General features: G+C 41.3%; 2 protein-coding genes across 12 annotated transcripts in view; both read right to left on the bottom strand.

Moving 5' to 3' along the window:
* Nucleotides 1-8,238, bottom strand: part of INPP4A (inositol polyphosphate-4-phosphatase type I A) — a 129,068-nt gene extending 120,830 nt beyond the window's left edge. For all 11 annotated transcript variants that reach the window (XM_031050973.2, XM_031050971.2, XM_031050977.2 and 8 more), the window contains exon 1: nt 8,185-8,238. The gene's annotated coding sequence lies outside the window, so the exon portion shown is untranslated. The remainder of the gene's footprint in view (nt 1-8,184) is intronic.
* Nucleotides 8,239-14,306: 6,068 nt separating this feature from the next.
* COA5 (cytochrome c oxidase assembly factor 5) lies at nt 14,307-17,689 on the bottom strand. Its single transcript, XM_005151384.4, has 3 exons — nt 17,490-17,689; nt 17,120-17,203; nt 14,307-14,997 (listed from the first exon to the last, which is right to left on the bottom strand). The coding sequence occupies exons 1-3, from the start codon at nt 17,589-17,591 to the stop codon at nt 14,956-14,958; spliced, it is 228 nt and encodes a 75-aa protein (XP_005151441.1). The 5' UTR covers nt 17,592-17,689; the 3' UTR covers nt 14,307-14,955.
* Between the last annotated feature and the right edge of the window lie 9 nt (nt 17,690-17,698).

Here is a 17,698-nt window from a genome sequence, read left to right as displayed (position 1 = left end):
GGACTGTAATGATAGGACAAGGGGTAACGGGTTGAAACTTAAACAGCAGAGGTTTAGACTGGATCTAAGGAAGAACTTCTTTACTGTTAGGGTGGTGAGGTACTGGAATGGGTTGCCCAGGGAGGTTGTGAATGCTCCATCCCTGGCAGTGTTCAAGGCCAGGTTGGATGAAGCCTTGGGTGATATGGTTTAGTGTGAGGTGTCCCTGCCCATGGCAGGGGAGTTGGAACTAGATGATCTTGAGGTCCTTTCCAATCCTAACTATTCTATGATTCTATGAAATGGCCAAACTGAAAGAGCAGGAGGAGAACTAACAGATTTGAAAGACAATACTAAAAAAATTGGCTTAAAAACAATGAAGTTGTCAGAAGACCAGGACTGAGGCCTGGGAGTGGAAATAACGTAATAAATTACTTGGCTGGGAGGAATCACTGCAGTAAAGAGCTGGAGAGCAGACAGGTATGGACAGACCAGAGAGACTGGACAAGTAGCACAAGGATGAAAACCTAGAGCGGCAACTTAAGCTGGTGCAAAGAGGCTGGGAACCAGGAGAGACACTGGATACAGACTTCAAGGGAGACCCAGCCTTCTCCAGAAAGAATAAAGCATCAACAGGCTTGGGCTGTCAGACTCGAGACATCCAAGATTCAACTTTGGAAGTACACAGTCTTTTATAGAATATATGCAGAAATAGCTGAGAGGGTTTAGCTTGATTTAAAATCTAGTTTCTACTAGAAACACAAACCTGAGAAATACTGTACAGACCACTGGCAAAATGACAATTTTTAAAGACTTGCCTTGCACCACACAGGAGCTGTGGCGAATGGTAGGCTTGTGTCCCAGGCCTCTGGAAGGATGCAGCTCTCAATTAGAAAACAATCTTGTCCTCCTCTTCCCTCAATCCCCTGCTTTGATTGCTGTACAACTTCCAATCACTATAACAAATAAAACTGTTACACTCACTGACATCCTTTACTGCCCAGTTCATCCCCAGATTAGGCCCCTCCTGTGCATTAAATACAACAGTGGAAAGTAGATCATCTAACTAAAGATTAAGTATAATTGGAATTCATGAGGCAAAACTGTGGTTACACAGATTGCTCTTTTAAGACAGCTATTTTGCCAGCAGTGTAGGTCATTTGTGGTTTAAAAAGTCCTCATGGCTATAACTGTCTTGTTTGTATGGGAGAGCCCTCCTTTCAGCACAGAAGCCAATAGTGACGAATACTTCTCCAAGTCCCAGAAATGAGGATGCACAATCTACCCACACTTAGGGAGCGGAAGTTATGATCACCAGAAAACCTCAAAAATCATGTTCATCCACATTGCTAGAAGTATGCGACTGGACAGCACAGCAAGTTCATGGGTCCACAATACCACACAGCACTACTTCCTACCTTTCAGCTGTGATACCACTTTTAACTGTGCCTAGACATACATGACTTTTCTACTGATATTATTATCTACTGGTCTCATATTAATTGTTGCTGTATCTGTCTGTATGATACTGCACAATTTTGAACTTAAAGAAGTTACCCATAAAAACAGGAAGAGATAAGGTACCCACAATATAATGCTCTTGTGCAGACAATGTCCATATTCACAAAGCACCTGAGAAATGCTCTACAGACTTCTGGACCTGGACAGAATTTTACATTTTATATGTAGCATCTTCCACAAGATAATACACAAGCAGCTTTTTTTTTTTTTAACAAATGCTGTAATGTTCTATATATTCTTATATTTACAGAGCTGCTATCAGAATTAACAACACACTAATACTTATCACTTTATGATTAAGATAGAACAGAAAAATGGCATGCAGAGCTCAGCAAGTAGCTCTGGTGACTGAAGATATTACCATGCTCCTGTTCAAGTTTACAACCTCCCAGGCAAAGTCGATGGACCAGATCAAGTGACCACTCTTCATAAATGTCAAACCCATATCTTAAATTAACCCACTGAACTTTGCACTGAAGTTGCTGAATCGCAGGCACACATTTCGTTCCACCTGCTCTGCTGTGGAAGGTAGGAATTTCCAGCCTACTGAATGTAAAATGTAGCTACAGGATCGAAAGAACTGTTGGTGGCAAGACAAAATGCAGCAAGATGTACAGAGAATCCAGGTGTGTTAAGAGAGAGTGGGGGGAAAATCTTTAGAGGGTCTATTGGTAACTACTTTATTCTAAGCAATAGTGAAAAAAAAAACCCAGCTGTGAAAAACTATTCGTTTAACAATGGTCATTACAGAGAAAATATAGAAAAAGCACTGGAATAAAAGAACAGTGGAGACTCCAAGCAGGCACGTATTTTAAGACACTTAATACAAAGCAATTTAAGTCTGAAGTCTTATTATAATTCCTAAAGACTAAACAATTCTTGGAAAATTCTTCTAAAGCCGAAATCCAAGTTTCAGAGTGCCAAGAATTAAGGCTTGAAACAAACACAAACTAGAATTACAGTAAGCTCCAATGCCTAACTCTAGCAGCAAGACCAGCACTGCCCTTTCTGCAACACAATATAATGACAGAGAATGAGTGGAAAAACAAATTCTCAGCAAATCCAGTATCATCTGTGCTTCCACTGTTAGCCCTAATTTCTACCTTAAAGACTTGTCCTACTCATCACAAGGAGAAATTCCAGGCATAAAATTCTTTCTAAACACAGTTCATTTCACTTGTACATGCTTCTGTAGCTGAAAGTTACAGAAAACTCAGTGATGCAGCAGGGTCCCATCAGGTAAAGCAGCTATTCAAGCACAAAGTTAATCTGGACTTCTTAGTCTTGTAAAAAAGGAAGGAACTGAGCATGTGCAGAAGCATTTGCAGGCACCAATTTTAGCTGTATTCTGTACAGTTTGCTACACTGCAGGAAGGTTACTGTGGCTACAAACTGCCCCAAGGAACTGAGATATGCTGTATCCAAAGATTTGCAACATCTGAATATATATGAATATATATGCCTCCTATGTAACTAGTCATACGTTAGAAAGAAGAATTATTCTTGTATAAGTTTAGTTGAGTAGTAAAATGTTCTAGTTTCTTAAGCAAGATGAAAATAGCCATGCTTGTACGAGCAGATGACCCCAATTTCTCTAAAGCATTTTATCTAGCAATGGGAGTTAGTAGCACTGCAGGTACTGTTCATTCAGAGTACCACAGCCCCACTTGCTTCCTATATGCTCACGTTCAGGATGCACCTACCAGGGAAGCCCAGCTCTGAAGCCTAGCCCCTCTGTTTGCATTCTCCCTAAGCAGACCCTAGCTGGAGCTGGAGTTCAGAATATCTCCAGCTGGGGTGCTCCTTTGCAGAAACTACAACTTTAAAGTGCTCTGTTGACAGTGCTACAAAACATAGATCAGAACCACACCAGATATAGTTTTCCATTGCTATCTCTCTCCCTTCCTGCATGGGCCATCTACTCTCTCATCCTCCCAACTCTTTTTGCTTCACTTTCTCCCTCCATATCCGCACTCCTTTTCTCCCATACTACACCCTTTCACCTCACTCAGTTATCTCCTCCACAAAATCTGTTCTGCCTCCAACAAACTGGGAGAACATATCTGTATTTAGAGAAACATCATCTCTCATACAACAGACTTCTGTTAGCATGACAGGCCAATAGGCCACAAATAAGACAGTTTTTATATGCTCACCAGTGGGCCAGGTCTACATGTAACAGCTCAAGATGTCAGTGTCTTTTTCACAATCTCCTGCTAATTTTAAACAAGGTCATAGCGATATTTCAACAAGTACTTTTAGTGAATACAGATGCACATTCATAACATTGGCTGCAGAGAAGTCCTTGGTCAACTACTGCACAGAGTACCTGCACAAAGCCTCCTTCACCTACGATCAAGATTTCAACTTGCCTGGAGATTAGGGGGGAAGCTATGTTACTCTCATATTTCACCAAGATGCTTTTAGCTAAGTTAGGACATACCTTGGTAATTCAATTTTCCTATTTACTATTTATTGCATAGTTGGAAAAAAAAATATCATAAATTCAAGAAATTCACACTCAATAGAATTACACATGGCCAGGGATAGCCTTCTTGCTGAGTGAACACACTTCACTGCAGTTTTCAAATGTTGTTTTCAAGAAATGCTAACATATTTCTGAAGTGCTGGCACCTCCCTTTCCTCTGCAAGACACAGAAACACAGCTGGCTCAATGGGCTGACAGAAGCAGAAGCACAATGTTCACCTGTGCTGGCTGATGCAACATCATTAACCCCAGTCTCTGAACCAGGGAAAATACAGTAAGAACTGCCAGTGAGGGCTGCAGTGTTTGCCTTCTACTATCTCATACACACTTCCCTTACTGCCTGCCATACAAATTACAAAAGCAGGCTATGACCCTATTCTGTGCAGCTGAGACACACGCCCTCCTCTCAGTCACGTCCTGTTATCTTCCTTATTTCACTCAGTCCACGCTTCATTCTCAGTCAGCTCTGCCTTGGTTGTTCTTTGGGTTTGCCTCACACGCTTCCACTTTGTGGCAACACTTCCCTCACAGTAAGCAGACCACATGTGAAGCAAAGGAAGGAGAGCAGTGGCAGCAGGAAGTGGCAGTGAAGCTGCAAAGGTTAAATCCTCCTTCTATGTGAAAGCCAGAAGAATAAACATCATCTACAGTAAAGATCTTATCATATTGGCTAAGCAGGAATAGGTGTGATTTAAACACATATGAGGCTATGCCTATGTGCCTGACAGATGTTGATGAGGTAGACACACCCCAAAGCCTTCTTCTTCCAAGGTCAACTATATTTTCTAACAATGTTTCTGCAAAGGATGTCTGTTTCAGATTTAGGTAGATAATCCAACAATAGAGAGGAAATTCAGTTTGTCAGAAAAGAAACAGGAAAGGAAGTGACAAGCAGAAGCAAAGAATGCATAAGATGGAGCTCTGAGCTATGCTGCCTGTGTTATTTGATCTTCTCTCTCTGTAAGGACAATGGGTAGAGGTTTCAAACTCCATCTCCAAGCAAGGCAATTGCTCTCCAAGTCCAGGCAAGAAACGGATTTTTTTTTTAACAAAGTAATCTACATAGGGAGGCCAAGGTGTATTCTTATATTCTAAAGGTCCATCTTACATACTATCAACTAGGTAATTAAAATTTGCTGTAACAAAGCACGTGCCAGAAGCCTGAATTAAATGTCAACAAGAACCGAGGAGCTCATTTGCCTTGTTTTCCTTCCTAATTTTGATACAATAGTATGGAGATTAAGAAGCCCAGAACATGTAGAAAACAGAGCAGCCACTGCAGTCATTTCACTCCACAGGGAGAACTACTTCCATTTAATACAGCATCTGCACAACCAGACTGGACTTGAACAGGTCTAAGAGACAGCTGAGGATGTTCGATCTTTAATGTACCTGAGATCTTCAGACCGAAAGTTCTACTACCCTAGAAAGGGTACAGCCTTTTGTGTCAGCTGACAGCAAGCAAGGCAGAAGCAAGTAAGTTTCTGCAGGAATCACAGTCTCCTTCAATAGAGCCCAACACTCTCTGAAGATCACATGGCTTTTTGCCACACTTTGGCAGGGTTCTTTGTTTTGCCATGGCTCCCTATGAGTTACCACCCACTATCAATTAAGTTAAAATTAGCTTACTAAAAATAAATTAAGTCACAGGCAAACTTGTCATCTATCAAGAAAAATGCATACAGCCTAGATACAGATACTTGAAAACAGCACTGATATCATGATTTGCTAACAACTTGGTACAGCCAGCAGGGAGCAGTGCATAAAGAAGGTCACATCCACCCCAAAGTTTGGAAAGTGACAGAACTTTTACATTCAAGAATACTGAATTTCAGGGTCTTCCCAAAAATACAGGTCCCCTTCCCCACTTGCACTGAAAGCCAGAGAGACTTGTGAAAAAGTTTGCAAGATATAAGGAAGAGAATCTTCACTGTGAGGGTGGCGAGGCACTGGAACATGCTACTCAAGAAGTTGTGGCTTCCCCATTCCTGGCAGTGTTCAGGGCCAGGTTGGATGGGGCTTTGAGCAATCTGGTCTTGTGGAAGGTGTCCCTGCCCATTGCAAGGGGTTGGAACTGGATGATCTTAAGGCCCTTTCCAACCAAAACCGTTCTCTGATTCTATGATAAGATACTGCACTCTCTTGAGTTCCTAGAAGCAAGGTAGCCAGTTGAATTAAAATGTTCACAAGCAGGAAAAGCTTTATTAATTAGGACCTTTTGAAAAAAGCATTAAGCAATCAGTGGTTGTCAAGGGGAAAGATTACCTTGTTTCCCAGGACAGCAGGGTTGTACTACCTCATCCCCCCTTGCTTTAGAGTTTGAGAGCATACAAACAGAGAAGAGTCTCTGCTGCAGTTGCTTAAAAGTAACACAGCAAGACCTTCCCAACCAGCTCTCTACTGCCAATGCAGACAAGCTCAATAATGCAGACTTCTGAGGAAATAATGATATTGGCCTGCAGCTGGAGAGCAATTGTCAATACAGTGCCTGATGATTCAGGCAAAAGCCCCTCTCAAATCCATACAGCCCATTCCTGAGCTTCAACCAGCATATACTGCCTTTACCCATTGTACAGGGAAAAATGTATGCCACTGGGACAAAGCTGCAGCTTCATTCTTACACTGCTCCATCAAAGCCATTTGAAACAGATGACAGTGCATCAGTACTGAAAAGGACTCTGTATATATTATATTTCACAACCATATTCTAGCTTCATAAATGAGCAAAAATCTGAAATATGCACCAAACTAAACATACAATCTGCTTCCTTTTAAGGCTTCTCCACATTATGAAAGGAATCAAAAACACTGGTCTGGAATAAATTAAGGGAGGTTAAATGTTCTTCAATATCCTGTGGCTTTGCACTACGCTCTCTGCTCTCAAAGTTCAGCTTTTCAACTCCTGCTCCCCAAATGATGGCATTACTGATGAAAAAGCAGAGCTCAGTAAACAGCACTACGTGTCACCAGACATCAATTGCAACAGACACTCTCATTTTCCTGATTTTCCCTTTTTCCAGCTGCTGCTACAAACCCTGAATGGGCAGTCCCACCTCAGGACGGTGGCTCTTGCAGTTCTCATGCCTCTTTTTGAGCACCAGTGTGAAGCACGGGGGCATGAAGTGGCAGAGCACTACTTTCGGCTACTTGTAATCACACTACCTTACCTTGGGGTAACTCTAGTACTGCAAGTGTGGCCACCACAAATATCTTGGGGACACAGGGACTGGCAGCACAAAGCTGTGAAAAAAGCATCCAGCTGAAGATCAAAAAACACAGGTCTCATAAAAATACCTGAAAACAGGAACACACTTTCAAGCTTTCAAGCACCCTCTTAAAACACAGAACGGTTTGGTTTGGAAGGGACCTTAAAGCTCATCTAGTTCCAACCCCCTGCCATGGGCAGGGACACCATCCGGTAGACCAGGTTGCTCAAAGCCAGGTCCAACCTGGCCTTGAACACTGTCAGGGAAGGGGCAGCCACAGCTTTTCCTGGCAACCTGTTCCAACACCTCACCATCCTCACATTAAAGAACTTCTTTTAAATACCTAATCTAGACCTCCCCTCAGTCAGTTTAAAGCCATTCCCCCTTGTCCTGTCACTACATGCCCTTGTAAAAATTCCCTCTCCGGATTTCTTGTAGGCCCCCTTTAGATACTGGAAGGCTGCTAGAAGGGAAGGTCTCTCAGGAGCCTCCTCTCCTCCAGGCTGAACAACCCCGGCTCTCAGCAGATCTCCACAGGAAATCAGAATTAAAAGCAACCTCACCATTTTTGTTGCCTCACGCTCGCATCTCTTCCCGAGCCAGCTGTTCGAACGCCCTTACTCACACACGGCAGCCAGGCACGGCTCACCTACGCTCTCAGTACGAACCCTGACCAACGATAACCGTGTACCAGCGTACCCAGCAACGCCGTCACACGCAGCACCGCTCCGCAGAGGACCACAGCGATGACAGACGCCGTGGCACGAAGCAAACACGGGGTGCCAGGCCTCCCCAAGATGGGGGCGAGGCGCTCCTAGCGGCGGCAGGCGGCGAGGCGAGGCCAACGGCCGCCCCCCTCACCCGGAGCTGTCAGCGGCGCCTCAGCCGCACCAGCCCTGGCGATGCACCTTCTCCCTCCCGCGCCCGCCCCACACCGCGGTGGGGCAGCCCCTGGCCGCTCCCGAGGCCCGCCGGGCTCTCCCCGCTTACCTCTGCAGCCCCGGTTCGCCACAGCTGCCGGCGCCGGCCCTGCACCCTCAGCGGCTCCGGCGCCCGCCCGCTCGTGACGGCACCGGGAGCGGCGGCCCCGCCCCGCCACTGGGCCCGGCCCCTGCGCCTCCCGGCCCCGCAGAGCCCCGCCGCGGGGGGCGGGCACGGGAAGGACCGCATCGCGCTCCCTCTCGGCCGGGCTGGAATAAGCCTGTGTCGGTAGGGCCACAGGGGTCAGCCGCCGGCCCCTTGGTGCTTTGTTGTCCCCAGCCCCACGGGATCCAAACCCACAGAAACGGCGTTCGGTTGTGACATCATCCGCAGGCAGGAACTGGGGATTCTAGAACAGAAAACGTCACGGGGCTGAGAAGAACCCGCATCGCAGATGTGAAGTTTGAGCCAAATAATTCCAGATAACAATCCAGAATATTTTTTTTTCTCTGCTAATAAAAACGTCAGCATGTTTCCTCTGTTTGTCCTTGCTCACTTGAAGGCCCACTTGAAGCCACTTGATAGCTGGATCAACCAGCTATGGTTACTGGAACTGTCATGTAGCTGGAGCCAGGGCTCTATTTCTTAGTCAATCTCTATACCACCGATGCTGTCAGTGAGGGACTTAACCTGCTCAAGCAGTGCTAAGTGTAATTTGAAAGACACTAAGGAGAGGTCACAGTCCAGCTCTTGACTCATTTTGTTGCATTCACATGGCACACAAACGCCTAGGGAAAGGCAGGTTACTTGTGAGCTACTCCCTGGGAACTCCCTGGAGGTTTGCAAGGGCTCCAGCGCACAGGAAACACCCTGAACTGGGGAATTTGGGAGATACACACACAGACACACTCCTCTGGATGCCTCCAGCCAATCACACATGACCCACAGAAGACAACTGCCAACTACCAGCTGAGTCAGTCCCAACACCACTCCACTGTAAGAATCTGAACTTGCCTGTTGCAGCTCCACAGTGCTGGAAGCTGCCAGCTCAAGTCCTCAATATGATCTGAATTTGGATGGAGAAGCAAGGAGATGCACCTTAAATTTTTCATTTTTCTTTCCTTTCCACCTGTCAACAGTAAAATTCCATGCAAACACTTTGTCAAAATTACACAGAACTTAGAGAGAGGAGGCATTTTCAAGGCCTTGTCAAACATATGGGATTTTAACATTTATCTTTGGTCATAGTTTGGCACAAAGCTAATGAACACATGCCATGTTTTTAAACAAGGAGACAGAAAATAGGAGTTCCTCTGCATACCACACAAACTTAAAACCATCCTCTCATAAAAACATTAAATATACTTGGCCAGAACAGGCTAGAAAGCACGTAGACATTGTCACTAGCACACTCTGATCTCCATATAGAGCTTGGCAGCATTAAGAAGCATAAACCATCATGGTTTATCTGTAGCTAATTGTAACTGATTATCAGAAGGGAGTTGTGTTTGAGTAGAGGTACTTTGAGAGCTATCCCAGGACACTTACCAGGTTCAAGACTACTCAGTATTTTCCTCAAAGATGTAGAAGTGTGTATAAACTCACTGCTGATTATATTTGTGGAGAACACAAAAGCTGGCACTATGATGAACTAAAGAACTGGGCCACCACATAAGAGTTCTGGAATAGCTGGTACAGTATACTGTTCAAAATGATTACTATTTTGTATAGCCAAATCTCAGGTTATACACCCAGGAAAAGAACAGTCACACCTTGAGCACTGGGGAAAGAGCTGACTGAAAAACTACTGACTCTGAAAAAGGCATCAGGATTGTAACGGACAAGGAATTGAACACGAGATCCCAACTTACCACTTATTACAAAATGCAATATGAGTCTCGGAAGCACATCAACAGTGTACAAAGAAAGAGGGGATTTCACCCATATGTAGATCATTGAAAAAAACCCAAACAACATAAATGGGAATTTATCTCCTTCTTAAAAGATTACAAATATGTGAAGGGACTAAGGAAGACGGACATAACACAAGGCTTCAGGAAGTCAATCCACGCATTTCATCAAAAAATATTAAGAGCACACTTATCTTTTTTTTCCACCAAGTTTTAAATGCATTCCCAGCAAGAAAATACAACCTAGGACTAACCTCTTTTGCAGAGCCATCCCCATCCCTTCTTCTGCAAGTGAAAACTGAAGTCAAATTCTGATCAGCAGACAGACTTGCACTTTTGAAAGCAGGATTACTAGCTATTAGAACACACTATCAAAAGAAAACATTTTATGTCCTTTTCAAGAGCAATTGCCTTTCTCTAGCATAAAGCCTTCACAGGAGGTCACACCAGATAAAGGGTGTCAAACTCTTACCTCTACTGCTAATATAAAGCGGGAAGGGTACTTCACCAGATGCCCATTCTCAGCTGATAAAGGGCTTTATGTAGTTTCTGCCTTTATACTGAGCAATGCAAAAGCTTACACATCTGACAACAAATCCTCTCAGCACACTATTTACCTCTATCTTCCTTAGCATGCCAGACACCTGACAACCTCCAACAGATTTCTTCCCACTCAGGATTCCAGAAGCCATCCTGCTATAGCCATTAGAGAGGTATGGCTGATACAGAAGCAAAACCCCAAGATTCAAGGTCACTATCTAACAAATATTACATGTCTGTGACTTATGTATCAGAAAGACTTCAGAACTTCCCCCACTGAAAGGGCCTCAAAGATTCTGCCATAAACTAACAGAGAAAGTCTATGTTCCTCGTCCTTCATGATAATGAAGGATGACACAATACACTTTCACAGTAGCACAGTTCTCATTGGAACTTACAAACTACAAGCCAATTTCTATATTCACTGTTTTTCCCTAGCTTCTTTCAAAGTAATAGAACCAGTAATGCAAAACCAGAATGTTTTTCCCTCATAGTGTCAACCCAGTCATTGTGGAGTATACCACTTACAGAAATTGACAATTTTCTGCAGATACCTGCAGCAAAACTATGCCAGAAACAGGTAATTCAGCATGCACATTTGGGAAAAGGATCTTAAGGTTTTTGGTTACTATTCTGTCAAGTTTATGACTGAAATTAAAACTGTCATGCTCTTCAGCTTTAAACAATGGGATACAGATTTAGAATAAATACACGTATTTTAAATGACCGCATATCAGGCACTAAGGCAGCATAAAGACTTGTGAAATTCATCATGAAAACAAAGCTGATACAGTTCTTTATTTCTAAGTTTTCCAACCAAAGGCTTAAACAACAGATACTGCTTACCACCTACATTCTGTGATTGCAATTTTAGAAGATGATTTCACTTTGTGCTCTTAGGAGCAGAAGGTGTCAGTCTAGTTTGTTTCAGGCTTGCACTGAAATAATGAAAAAAGACTTTAATGAAAAAAGCCTATCATCCAACCTGCTACTCCCAGAAACTTGAAAGTGAAGAGAGAATACACAACCGATTTCATACGCCAACCATTGAATAATGAACCCCTTTGTAATACAAACACATACATTCTGGAAGCAGAAAAACTTTCAAAAGTGCTTACTTGTTAAACGTCAACCCCCTGTTTTCTTTTTAATAGATGTGAACATGGGACTTCATTAAAAAGATTCTGCTTAAACGATGTGCTTAGCTTCATACTAACCTCAAAGAACAGATTTAATGACCTAAAGAATTTTCAAACCAGAAGAAATAAGTCTGGCGTATTTTCTGTCAGAATAAACATGTGGGTAGTTCCGCTGTATGTGTTTACAGCTACATAAGTACAAATACGTTTGCAGGACTGGACCGTGGAGAGAACACTAACTGATGAAATCAGATGTAGCAATGCAGACAGGTCCTAACACAGGTGGAGGCAGTCTGCAACATGAATCTCGACAGCACTCAACACCTTTTGACTCTGCCACTGTGTAAAACAAATAGGAGAAACTATAGCAGCAGAGAAAGGGCTCTGCATACTGTCCTGTACTTACACAATACAAATTATTAGCACTGCATATATTTGTGATTCTAAAAACAATAAGTGCCTTTTGGCACCATTTCAACCTTTTGTTCTCTGCTGCCCAATTTCACAGATTCAAACACATTCCATATTCAATCCTGCAAAATCTACCACAGACTAGAAATAAGTATTTTTAATAAAAGCCAATGGTGTACTACAAAGTATGAGACTTAAAAATACCAATATATTCAAATTAAAACGCTTTGTGTTTAAGGAAAAAGCTGGAATCATATACACAAATACGTAGTACTTTGGGCTTTCTGTTAATGAAACTAATTCTTTTTCACACAAGAAACATTAATAGCTCTCAAGTAGGGCAGTGCACAAAAGCCCAAGACAATTATATAATTAGTCATTTTTAGACAGAATGTTAGGTTACACAATACTAAATCAAACAATGACAGTCTTTCGAGCAAGTCAGTATTTTGATACATATTATATGCATATTTATACTGTTCAACCAGCTTTATGAACTATTAGGAAATTTTAACATTAGGACTCCATTGTATCAAAACACATATTCTGTTAAATTAACAAAATGTACAGTAGCAACACTGCGTTTAAATGTATCAGTTGATCTCAACTGGAAATAACTAGTTAAAACTAACCAGTTGTCTGCTCTTTTCCAAAACAAACTGCTGCAGTACCATTAGGTGAGACTTAAGTGATTACAGCTAAGAAAGACTATAGCCCACTCTCACATGGCAGACTATGGAAGAGTTCTTGACTACTAAACCCACATACCTAACTGACATTTAACTACCTGCCAATAGGCTTTGAATTTATTTACACTCCCTTTTTTAATGTCCTCTTTTTTTTCCCCGAAGGGAGAAGGCTTGTGAGTAAAACTTGAAATTAGAGTGCTATAATTAATACTCTTACAATACTTATATACAATTTATCTACTGTAACTATAATACACAGTATTTATACAGCACCAATTTATCATTTTAGTATATGTAAAGAGATAATATGGTAACTAGGGAAAACAAAGTATGTTTACAGCACTTTGACAAATGAACTAGCTTTCACTTAATCAACAGAACATGAAAATGTGAAATCGGTGTTGATTTATGATTGCAAAACTAAAATCCTACACATACAAGGAATATAAACACACTTTGCAGTTGCTTAAGCAGACAGAATTAAATAATCAACACACACTCATTCACTCAAGTCATCAATTTTACAAGTGCATCTGTTCAGACTAAACGTAAATCAGCCACATGGCTGTAAGTTTTAGCCAAGAAGTTACTATGACTCTCTCACCTATTTCCTAATCTTGTTTCTGATAAACTTGTCTGAAGTTATTCGAGTTTCCACATGTAAGAGCTATAGTACCATTTATTTCTTCAGACACACTGAAGAAAGGAAAAAGAAATATTCTTCAGAAACAAGTTCTTAAACAGAACCAGTAAGTATTGATCACAGTCCTGGTTTAAGTACTATTTAATGCTTGTTACCCCCATAAATCCTGCTTCCTTACCAGGATGGGGCAAGAGAAACTACCTGATAGATGTTATCTGTCTTGAAGTATACGGTCATACCTCAGATAGATCTGCCACAGCTATACTTGATCAAAGGAAAGCAAAGCAATAGTTCCCTCTTAATTTGTTTGCTTTTTCACTTCAGTTGTTTTATAACTTATGAAATTATATGAAATTTGACTAAGCACTAGTATTCCCAAGGAAGAGCAAGTATTACGAAGTGTATAGCAGGAACTAGTTACTATTTAAGTGAATGAGAATTTGAGTATTTTATACCTATAAACAAGAACCAAAGATTTCAGAGAGAAGTGATGAAGTAAAAATGAGAATACTGCTTACACAAAGTGGAAAGCAAATTTGTGGAACACTACTTCTATAAACACAATAAAGTCCAGATCATCACCCCTCATTTGGATTAGTATTTATACAATTGCTTGGAAAATAATGCAGAAAGATCATTCAGGGTCATCTCAAGAGGAACTCACATACTGCTGTAAATACTTCTAGAACACAGTAATAGCTGCCATGGTTTCCTCAGCTGCTGGCCTGAGGAACACCTTTCTCACCCATCCAAAGATATACAGTTAGCTATAACCAAGCATCCAGCTTTCAAGTCATTGATAAGCATAATGCTATAGTTCTCTTAGACTTGTGTCAATACAATAAAGAAGACAGACTACTTGAAAGATAAATCAGACATCTTTTAATTTAGAGTAACCAAATGTAAACCCAGTTGCCCAACAAGACTAGACAGTGCTAATAACCAATAATAACTTTGTACCAAGAGGAAAGAGATGCCATCCTTGTACATACGGGACTGGAAAAACATCACTGCTCCTACCTGTTAGTGCAGGTTTATAGGGTACCAAACCTACTGGGGTGGAAACAACTTGCATACATTTCAGAACCTCATTCAACTCAAACAGCTCTATCCTGAGGTATCCTCTGGGATACCAGTTGAGTGAACTCCAGTTTCATATCTTGTGTTACATGTAATACTAAACATGTTCAGAATTAGTGAAACCACAAAAGACAACTTCACTTCAAAACAGAATGATAGCTTCTGCAGCTTACTCTGGATTTTATGTCTTTTATTGCAAGTGTGTGACAAGTCCCCATTTTGGCCAGAACTTGCAGTTCTACACTTGCCTTTATTTTAACATTTAAATGCACATCCAGGTCAATCTATTGGAATACTCAGGATTAGGTACCTTCCACGAAATTACTGTATAAAAGGATGCAGCAGATAGTCTTCTTCCTTTAGTCTCTGTTTTGTGTAAAGTGCTGATGAGCCCTGATTTCCCAGGGCTGTGCCTCTTCATGGAGATTTCAGTATCCTTTTCTTCCTCTGAATCTTGCCCTGGTATCCAACTGAAAATTGAAGTCAATATATTAAAAACATGCATTTTGCAAAAGAAATGCTTTAGAGTACTTGTGAAATCTTGGCACTTTGTAACATCAGAACAAAGCCCAAAATACAGCAGAATTTACTGTAAAGAAAACTAGTGATGTAGCCAACAAGTCATGGGGTTCTTCCAATGAAACAGATATTGTATTATCTTGAATTTCACTCAAAATTAAAAATATGTGATTAGTATTCTCTGTAATAACACAAATGACAGAACATCATAGTGGGGTTGCAAGGAACATGGGAAAACAAGGTAGTGTCAATCTGCTTAGATCTCTTTTTCAAACTTAACTGATAAGCTGAAGGAGCAAAATTCAGATTAGGTTGAAGTGGGAATCACTGAAAATGTCAGTGAGGAAAAGGGTAACTTAAATACAGAAGTTTCTAGGGAAAAAAAAACAACAAAACAACCAAACCACAGTAAAAAGTGAAATTATATTCAGCTTGTAAAATCTATGGGTTTATTCTTGGCAGTTAAAAAAAAAGCATTTAATGGAAGCAAAAAATGACGTAAAGCTAAAATAAAAGCTACAGAGGGCACTTACACAAGCTAAACTGCAAGTTCTTTGCCAGTGCAGCATAAAAACATTTTGATCTTGGGAAAATTCTTCTAACTTTAGTCAGTCTTGTAGATGGCAGTTTCAGACTGCAATCCAGCTGTATTCAATCTAATATCTGAGGATGGGTATTTTACCTCCATTAACTAACCTTCCTTCAGAATTCCAGCAAAATTTGTAAAGAGCTAAACTACATGATGATACAGCTTGTCCAAGACAAGCAGCTTCCACTCTAAACCTTAATCCTACTTTAACATCTAAAATATTAGGGAAGCAAACTTCAGTACAAGACATTACATTTGCTTAGAAAGAAAACAGCAACTAGGCAAACCCCCTAATGGTTTTAGCATACTATAAATTACACCTGCATTTAGCATCTAACTTTGTTTTGGATACTCTTTCAGCTTCACTATTATGCCAAGTAACAAATGTGGCAGAGCAGGATTACTGAAATTTACAGAGGTCACAGGACAAGAAAAATGTCACTCATCTGCCTTAAAATTTGGAGCAATTAAATACAACCATGTAAGAGCCAGGCCTCTTCCTGCATGACAGGAGACACTTGGCTAGAAACTTAGTTTCTTTTGCAATCCACAGACAGAAATACAGGCACATCATGTAATGATACATGTATCGCTGCTGCAACATATACATATATATAAATCAAACAGATATTTCAAGCATTAAATACACAGAATTTTTCTCCTGTCCACAGAAATAATAACTTGTCACTTTATGTATTAATACAGTTTATATAGGAGGGGTACAAAAAGCTGCTACAACTTTAATAAAAATAGACAATGAAAAAAAAATTTTAGGTACCATTTCAGCTGCATGTTCTTCATTATGCACCACACTGCCTACAAATAAAAGTGAACCCAGAACTACTTATGCTTAGAAAGTTTTGATACCACCTTTACAACATGCTAACCATTTTTGAAATGTTGTGGAAACACAACCAAGACATTTCTGGATAAAATAGAGAAAACTTCATTTAATTACATTTTTAAAACTGACTTCACACTATCATACTTAATGTCTCATTGTTAAAAAAAAAAAACAACTGTTACTTATTATGAACTGAAGTCCTCTAAGAAAATTAATAATAATTTTGAATGCAAGAGCCAGCTTCATCAGTCGAAGCCTTTTTTCAATAGCACAACCTCTTCCCTTAAATGTTCTCCATACAGATCTCTTCCAATGACTTCAAACAAAAGTTAGCTTGCTAAGATCTTATCTCACAATTTCCTGACCTATTAATGTTGCCTAAAACAAAGCTTTAATAAAAAGAATAGCAAAAATGCCTCATTTACCTCTCACATTCTAAGCCTAATACAATTATGCATTCTTCCAACCATTTTATACTTTCGCTTTTTCTTCAGATGTACTGAGGTACAACATCTGTATTTTGAATAAACTTCAAAGGCAAGACTTACTCTGCTTAATGACACCAGTTTTACTGATCTAAGTGGTCTTCTTCAGAAAACAGGAAAAAGGATGGCAAGTATGCAGCACCACAAACACTCACCATCGATCTTTTGCATGCAAAGAACGTCATCTGCAAACTTCTACAGTGTCCTTCCCTCAAGCACTGCTTCGGGCTTTTATTTTCCTGTGAGACGAAAAACAAAGGATTACACACTTCAGTGGATCACAGAAGCTTCTCAATAAGACATTAAACTACTTCAGATGAGGTGTACTCAGGATTTTGTCACAGTACGGTATCTCTGGCTTTCTTCTGAAGTTGCCATTTCTTAACCTTCATAACACACGAATTAAGGGGCTTGACAGAGACCTCGGGGAGGGACCCTGAGCGGGCCTCAGGGCACCCTGAGCCCAGGGAGGCGACTGCAGCATCAGGGCCGCGAGCCCTACCCCGGGAGGGCGGCAGCGCTCACCTGCAGGACGCAGGGACTCTCCAGCAGACACTGCCGCAGGTCCTCCCTCACTCCCCCGCAGGCCTGCCCGTCCTCCTCTTTATCCTCATAGTATTTAGGCATGGTGCAAAGACAGGCTCTACACCTCACTGCGGCCTATCCAGACACCACTACCGGCACCGCCGGCCATGCTGTGCACCCTTGGCCCTATCGCTGCTTCCGGCGGTAGA

The sequence above is a fragment of the Melopsittacus undulatus genome, chromosome 2, assembly GCF_012275295.1.
Source record: "Melopsittacus undulatus isolate bMelUnd1 chromosome 2, bMelUnd1.mat.Z, whole genome shotgun sequence".
NCBI lineage: Eukaryota > Metazoa > Chordata > Aves > Psittaciformes > Psittaculidae > Melopsittacus > Melopsittacus undulatus.
The sequence above is the reverse complement of the archived record's forward strand: the minus strand, read 5'-3'. Positions and strand labels throughout refer to the sequence as shown.